Source organism: Myotis brandtii, unplaced genomic scaffold (genome assembly GCF_000412655.1).
Source record: "Myotis brandtii unplaced genomic scaffold, ASM41265v1 scaffold4, whole genome shotgun sequence".
NCBI classification, from domain to species: Eukaryota; Metazoa; Chordata; class Mammalia; order Chiroptera; family Vespertilionidae; genus Myotis; species Myotis brandtii.
The window spans coordinates 1,208,402-1,216,627 of record NW_005365371.1 but is presented as its reverse complement, the minus strand read 5'-3'; the positions used below and the strand labels follow the sequence as shown (position 1 = coordinate 1,216,627).

The 8,226-nt window shown below is 38.5% G+C and overlaps 1 protein-coding gene across 1 annotated transcript in view; it reads left to right on the top strand.

Annotated features, from left to right (window-relative positions):
- CCDC14 (coiled-coil domain containing 14) overlaps positions 1-8,226 on the top strand; it is a 62,545-nt gene that overhangs the window by 1,351 nt on the left and 52,968 nt on the right. Inside the window, exons 2-6 of the mRNA XM_014545230.1 lie at positions 6-154; positions 7,122-7,177; positions 7,506-7,578; positions 7,825-7,894; positions 7,984-8,106. Coding sequence (XP_014400716.1) covers positions 6-154; positions 7,122-7,177; positions 7,506-7,578; positions 7,825-7,894; positions 7,984-8,106 — 471 coding nt within the window. The remainder of the gene's footprint in view (positions 1-5; positions 155-7,121; positions 7,178-7,505; positions 7,579-7,824; positions 7,895-7,983; positions 8,107-8,226) is intronic.

Below are 8,226 nucleotides of genomic sequence, written 5' to 3'. Positions count from 1 at the left end.
GGCTCCTTCCCGGAAGCGGAAGCCCGGGGGGCGGGCCAAGGGCGGTCGGGAGTCCGCGGCGGTTAATTCCTTTTATCGTTTGGTGTTGCTTCCTTCGGTCTGGTCTTCCCTGAGGCTGCAGGAGATGGTTAGGTCCGGATCCCGGCCGGGCCAGGTGAGGGCTGTGGACCTTGAGGCGTCCACGGTGCGGCGGGAGAGGGACTGAGGGGGGTTCTCGAGCTGGGGGAAGTGCAAAACTGTGACCCCCCCCAAAAAAGTCAGCGCGCCGCATTACAAATGCTGGGAAGGAGGAGTGGGGGAGACGCCTGATCCCAGCATCGTAACAGCCGCTCTGAACATAGGTGCACACTCTTCTAGGCGTCGCCCTCCGGAGCGCTGGCTTTGGCGAGGCCCGGGTTCGGGTTCAGCCTCGGCCGCCGGGTCGGGGGGACTTAAGCTCAGGACTTGGTTGCAGCAAATCCAGGTTCTCGGCTCTTCCACCCACTGCCACTCGTAGTTGATCTTTCGTCACAATTGCTGGTATGTTACCAGTCGTTGAAAAAGTCGTCTAGTCGGTGTCACTGCCTTTAGCCTTTACTCCTCTCAAATGCACATCCTCGTTGTAACTTAGCGACTCTGCTTACAATCTGAGCCGGGAACACTTACTTTTCAAGATAAAAATCTCAGTTCTTCGGCCCGAGACTGCATTTCTTACCAGCCCTGTCCCTGCATTGCCCAGCGCTGCCCACCTGTTGTGCAGAGCCCCGGGCGCCCGGGGCCTCCTGCTTCCCTCCCGCTTCCAAGCCGGTGCGCTGTGTGCAGCCCAGATGCAAACACTCTCCCATCCCCATTGTTTGGGTGCCCCGTGGCTCCCCTTTTGTGCCCTCTTCTAACCTTAATCAAACCCCTTTTCAGGCTAAAAAAGTCGCTAATCTACCCGCCTCCTTACTGCACAATTCATGTCTACATCTTCAAGGCCTAGGACAGCACCTGACATGGAGTAGCTACTTCTCCTTAAATATATCCAGCCTTCCCCTTCTTTTTGTTTTGGTCTTCCATCATTTATTAGCTCGCCTATAATGCTGTTTTCCCCATGAATGTGAATCTTACCGTTTTTTCAAGACTTTCTCATGAGTACTTCCAGACCAGCCTCACCTTCATAGATCTTTCTCTTCTATGAACTCAGAATATACCCAGTCAGCAAGAGGCAGTACCATGGTTTTGTAATCATAGTCACAGATTTAAATTCCTATTCTGCCACTACTGTAGTGATAGTAAGCAAAACACTTTTTACTTTTCTGAGCCTCCTCTATAAAATAGGTATAAATAGGTATTAAATGTTGCCTCAAAGAATTGGGAAGATTAAGTCAAAGAATCTGGTGAAACATCTATCTCAGACTTGGCATAAATGTAACAAAATGTAGTCCCCTTTAAAACTTAGTTTACTACCATCTTAATGATAGCAATAGCAGCTAAATTTAGATAGCGATATGGTAGGTACTATTGCAAGTGCTTTTATGTATTACATATAATTTTTCATTTAATCTTCACAATAGCCTTAGGAGGTAGGTACTGTTATCGTCCCCCTTTTATAGATGAGGAAATTGAGGGATGGAATAAATAATTTCCCTGCAGTTACACCTGTGGTTAGCAGTGGAGACAGGATTCAGACCCATAGAGCTGGGCCGAGTCCATTCTTTTAAATATTACACTATCCTGAGAAGGTGTAAGGCTGAATAAGCCACCTCTCTGAAATTTAGGTTTCCACCTCTTACAAATAATATCAGCTCACAGGGTGTGGATTAGTTGGAAATGAAAATCTCTAAATCATTCCACAAATGTAAGTTTATCTTGCTCTGGTTGGTAGAAAGTAGGACTTATATTTTTCTCAAATAGCAAAGAAAAAAGTGGAAGAAAGTGTGAGGTAATACATAATCTCTTGTGCATTGTGATTTGGGGCATTCAGTTTGGAGAGCGCTTTTACAATTTGTATCAAGGGCCATTGAACAACAAATAGCCTTTCATCAAATAAGCTTTTAAAAAAATCTTCACCCGAGAATATGTTTTTTTATCAGTTTTAGAGAGGAAGGGAGAGAGAGAAACATCGATTGGTTGGCTTCCACAGGCACTCTGACCAGGGATCAAACCCTCAACCTAGGTATGTGCCCTGACCAGGAATCTAACCTGCAATCTTTTGGTGTAGGGGATGACGCTCCAACCAACTCAGCCACCTGACAAGGGCTAATTAAGCTTTTAATCCGGAATATGAAAAGGCTATTTTCAGTATATGGAAAGATTTATTTCAGGTTCATTTTTAAATTGTGAAAAACAAAAAGCAAACCAAGGACATATCATATTACTTGCACTCAAGGAAATACTATGTATCCATTAAAAAATTTTGAAGACTATGTTAATATGGAAAAGATTTAAAAATAAAAACACAAGATTCAAAATTACAACTATCAAGTCATGATGACTAAGTAAATAATCTTATGAAAAAAGATTGGAAGCCGCAGTAGCAAAGAGCACATCTAGTGCCTAAATCTTGGTTTCTAAATACCATTGTCCATTAAAAGGAACCACAGCTTCTTGGAGAAATGGTCAATTCCGTTGGAGAAATGGTTAATACAAGAGCTGAGATAGGGAAATCATAAGATAAGCAGAGCAAAGGGAATAATTAACAGAGTGAAAGCACAACTTAAAGAATGGGGGAATACATTTGTAAGACCTATATATGATAAAGGGCTAATATCCACAATATAAACGGACTCCTGAAACTCAAAAATATAAAGAAAAACACAACCTAATTTTAAAAAGGGCAAAGAACTTGTGAGTATTAATTATAGACATACAAATGGCCAACAGATATGAAAAGATGGTCATCACTAATCATCAGGGAAATGCAAATCAAAATCACAGTTAGGATCTCTATTATAAATATATATGAAACCCAAACAGGAAATAAGTATTGGTGAGGATGTGGAGAAATTGGAACCCTTGTATGTTGTTGGTAGACATGTAAAGGGTACTGCTGCTGTGAAAAACTGAGTTTCTCAGAAAAATTAATCCCACTTTGGGTGTCCAAAAGAAAAACAATCTTGAAGTGGTATTTGCATTCCCATGTTCACTGCAGCATTATTCATAATAGCTAAGGTGTGGTAACAACCTAAATGTCCATTGATGGATGAATGGATAAAGAAATATTATTCAGCTTTTAAAAAACAGGAAATTCTGCCATATGCAACATAGATGAATCTTGATATTATGCAAAGTGAAAGAAGCCAATCACAGAAGGACAAATATCACATTCCACTTATATAAGTTATCTAAGATAGTCAAACTCATAGAAGTAGAGGAGAATGGTAGTTGCTAGGGGCTGGAGTGAGGAGGAAGTGGGAGTATCTTTTTAGTAAGAATAAGGTTTCAGTTATGCAAGATGAATAAGTTCTAGAGATGTGCTATACAACATCTATATATATAAAAGCCTAATATGCAAATTGTCCCCTTGAGAGTTTGGGAGACTGGAAGTTCAATGCTCGCTATGACGTCTGTTGACCACCAGGGGGTGGTGTGGACATAAAGAAGGCCCTGGCTGGCAGCTGGGGATGGGATGCCCCAGCTGGCAGCCAGAAGGAAGGCCCTGATCGGCCCTGATCTCCGGCCAGGCCTAGTGACCCTACCCGTGCACGAATTTCGTGTGCACAGGACCTCTAGTCATGTCTATAATCAACAATACTGTGTTGTACATTTAAACATTTGTTAAGAGGTTAGATCTCATGCTATGTTCTTACCACAATTAAAAATTAAAAAATTAGCCCAGAGCCAGTTTGAAGAGACTCATACTAAGAGAATCTGGGACAATTTGAGCATCAAAATAATAATAGTGGACATAACCTATTGAATACAATAGGAATCAACTAGTCTATAATAACAAATAAATGAAGAAGGAAAAGTGCTTCAGTAAAGGCAAATGCCAATTAATGTAGAAGGAATGATGTAAGTTAGAAAAATCACTGTTTGGCAAGCATTTGATTGAAGGCAAGAATCATCAATGGATACTAAAACTACTGAGCAAAAGTTTGATGAATAGGATGTCTACATGATCTAAAGTATCTCCTCACAAGATGCTTAATATTTACAAAGGTAAAAAAGTAACCTTACAGTCCAGACGTTGTGGCTCAGTGGTTGAGTGTGGAACTAGAGAACCAGGAGGTTACAGTTGATTCCCAGTCAGGGCACATGCCAGTGTTGCGGACTTGGTGTTGGTAACTTAGTCCCCAGTGCAGGGCATGCAAGATGCAGCCGATCAATGATTCTCTCATCACTGATGTTTCTATCTCTTCCTTTCCTATCCTCTGAAATAAATAAAAAAACATATATTTTTTAAAAGTAACCTTACAATGAAAAACTTAGCAAGCACCATCTTTAGTACTCCAAGTTTATATCAGCAGTAATGGGACAGACTGACATCATGTGCCTACTCAGGCTGTATAGAGAAGGACATGGGATCCTTTTTGTGGTATTACTGCCAAAAATGCACAACCTGAGTCTAATAATGAGGAAACATCAGAAATGTCTAAATGTCCAGAGGGACACTACCAAAATAGCTGGTTTGTATTCTTTAAATATGTCAGGGCTGTAAAAGACAATGACAATTCAAGAAGCTATTTCAGACTAAAGGAGGCTAAAGACATATGACAACTTAATGCAACATATGATCCTGGATTGGACATAGACCAGATTTTTATAAAGGGCAGTATTGGGATGATTAAATGTGAATAGCCTGTAGATTAGATTATAATATGGTATTATTGTTACTTTCCTGATTTTGATAATTATATTTTAGTTATATGAGAGTGACTTTGTTCTTTGGAAATCTTTAGGATTAAATATTTAACTATAAAGGGGTATGATGTCTGAAACTTACTCTGAAGTTACCTCAGACAATTTATATATATATTCTGAGATATGATAATTACTGTTGTAAGGTGTCTTAATTCTAGGTAATTTTCTTTGCTTGATTGTAATATAACCTCATGTATATTTTTTGGAGAAACACTATGTATGATCTTACAATTATGCCATACATTTATCTCAGTACTTTTGATTTTGAAAGATAATAATTGTGGTAGTTGTTTTGGACTTAGCAGACTCATGCTTTGGATTTTTATTATGGTTCTGGCTCAGGCACCAACATAGATAGACTTAAGAGAAAAACCCCAAGGATCTGCAGAGACCATTGGTTCTCACCGCTGGCTTTGTGACTCCATTGTATTCAGCTTATCTCAAGGAGAAATATAACTCTATCAATCCAACTTTTTCAGTGTGTTTTCAATAGCATTCTTAGAAGGAAGGAGTACATATTCAAATAAATAAAAGAACATTATATAAATCCAGAAAGCTTAGTTACTGCTCAGAGCTATCTTGGGATGAAATATGTAAACATGTCAAGAAAAATCATAAATGTAACTGCCAACAGTGACTACACCTGAGTGGTGATATGAGGGAGTAAGTAAGGATTTAACCATGTCTTTTTAAAATTACATTTTAATAGAGATAATATATTTATCTGGTATAAAGTTGTCAAGCTATGAAAGGAGATCCATGCAAAGTCTCCCCTCCTGCTCTGTCCTCCAGATTCTTAGTTTCCCTCTCCAGAGGCAACTACGATGAACTGTTTCATGTGTAACTCTCAAGATATTGGATGCATGTAAAAACAAATGCATATTTTTTCTTACACACAAAAGGTAGCCCACTTACATTTTAATTAAAAAATTTAATAAAAACACTATTGCTATATGACTTTAAAAAGAAAGATTGAGAGAATGAGATGTGGATAAAGAGGAATGGTAGTTTTTGTGTGCTGGCCTTGTCAGGCATTATAAAGAACTAGAGGCCTGGTGCCAAATTCGCGCATGGGTGGGGTCTGGCCAGCCTGCCCTAAAGGGGTGTAGGGGCTGACCGGGGGGCCGGGCTGGCCAGGGGGAGGGGCAGTAGGCAGTTGAACTGGCCCCGCCCCCTGGTCGAACTGGTCAAACTCCTGGTTGAGGCTATAATTTGCATATTAGGCTTTTATTATATAGGATGTGGATAAATAGAGTTATGGACTCTGCCCTATACTTAAATTACAGGCAGTCCTCGGGTTATGTCAGAGATCCATTCCTACGGCTTGACGTAACTCAATTTTCGCTGTAAGTTGGAATCCACCTACATATGCTCCTACGTCACTCACATGGAGCACATACACAGCAGTAATGAAGTGAAACAGTAAAAAAACTTAAAAGATAACAATTCCTGACCTTGTGGTAAATAGATAATAAAAAACATAAAGCACATATGTACATATGTCGAAATGACGGAACTTTTTTTTTTATAAATACTGTAAATGGGAGAAGGCGACATAACCACGAAATGACATAAGTCGAGTCCGACGTAACCCAAGGCCTGCCTGTATATGTTTTGAAGAATTTGGGAAATGTAGAACATGTTCAGGGATTGACTATAGTCCAACTTACTCTGGTTGGTTACAATCATAGTTCTTCACTTCAACTCACATAGACTTAAGGAACAAATACATATGTTGCTTGCTTGACATTTTATATAGATCAAATTGTGAGTTCAGTTGTAATTATGAGTTTTTAGAATATATCACATTTATGAAAAATTAGTATCATGGTATATTCAAAAATGGAATATTATTCCACCTTAAAAAGGTAGGAAATTTTGATACATACTGCAAAATGGATGAACCTTGAAGATGTATTAAGTGAAATAAGCCAGTCACAAAAGGACACAAATACTGTATGAGCTCTCTAAAGTAGTCAAATTCATAGAGACAGAGTATTGGCCAGGGCTTGAGGGGAGGAAGGGCTGGGAAGTTAATGTGTAATGGGTACAGAATTTCAGTTTGGGAAGGTGAAAAGGTTCTAGAGATGGATGATGGCAATGGTTGCACAACAGTATTAATGTACTTTATGCCACAGAACTATACATTTAGAAATGGCAAAAATGGTAAATTTTATGTTGTTTTACCACAATAGAAAGGAAAAGAGTGATATTTCAGGTTTAGTCAAGACAGTATACTGAGAGTATAATAGAAAAATATTTGTGTAACTACTATAATATAATATGTTATTTCATAGGTGTTATCTTCAGGAAAGCACACCGGACCTGCTAAATTAACAAATGGAAAGAAGCAGTAAGTACTTAAAGAAGCTTACAACTTCAGGAAATCTCGAGATTTTTCAGGTCTTTGGGCTGGACTAAATTTAACCTACCCTAGATAACTAGTGGGGTCTCTACCTTCACAAAACTCTAGGTAGGAACCATCCATATCTACCCATGTTGATCATTTTAATGTTTAACAGGCTTTACAATCTTCATAAAGTGCTATATAAATCCATCTTTTTACATGGTTGGACAAGTTCTCTTATCCAACCTTTGCTTGAAAGAAAATGACTACTTATAATATATTACGGGGAAAAAGTTTGTGTATTATTTGTAAAAATATTAAACTTGTTTTCTAGGATCCATTTGAGAAAGCTATCACGTTCTAATGCAGATTCTGGCTATCCCATCTATTCTGACTCAGAAAGTCAGGTAAGATTAAACTGAATCGATACATTGCACACTTTTAATTAGTCTTCAGGTAAAAGCTAACAAGTGGGGATAAAAATTCAAAGGTAAAGTATTAATTGCCCTAAGGAAATATGAATGCTTTTACTTTAAAACATTTTCTACCAATACTAAATTGTTCCTAAAAGAAATTTTTAAACTATGCAATGTTTTCTTCTCCTGCATTAAAATCATATATATAAATGTTTCCAAATGACTTTCTCCTTACAGACTGAATCCGTACAGGGGCTTGATGGCTGTGCTTCTTTGCTGCAGAACATTTTGAGAAATGAAGATTCAGGTTTTATTTATTAAATGCTTCTATTTTGATAACCTTTTCTCAATGAAGTAGTTCCCTTAATGCTTATGAATTTTTGTTTTAATTAATAGGTTCAGAAATAGTATATTCAGAAAATAGATGTAATCCCAGACCTTTAGAAGGCAAAAGACATGGATCTAAAAAGAAAGGACATGAAAATCATACTGTTCCTTCATTAGTCCGGAAAGAAATTTGTAAGTCTTTTTTTACTTTTTTTTTTTAATAAATCTTTATTGTTCAGTTTATTACAGTTGTTCCTCTTTTTCCCCCCCATAGCTCCTCTCCACCCAGTTCCCACCCCACCCTCTGCCCTT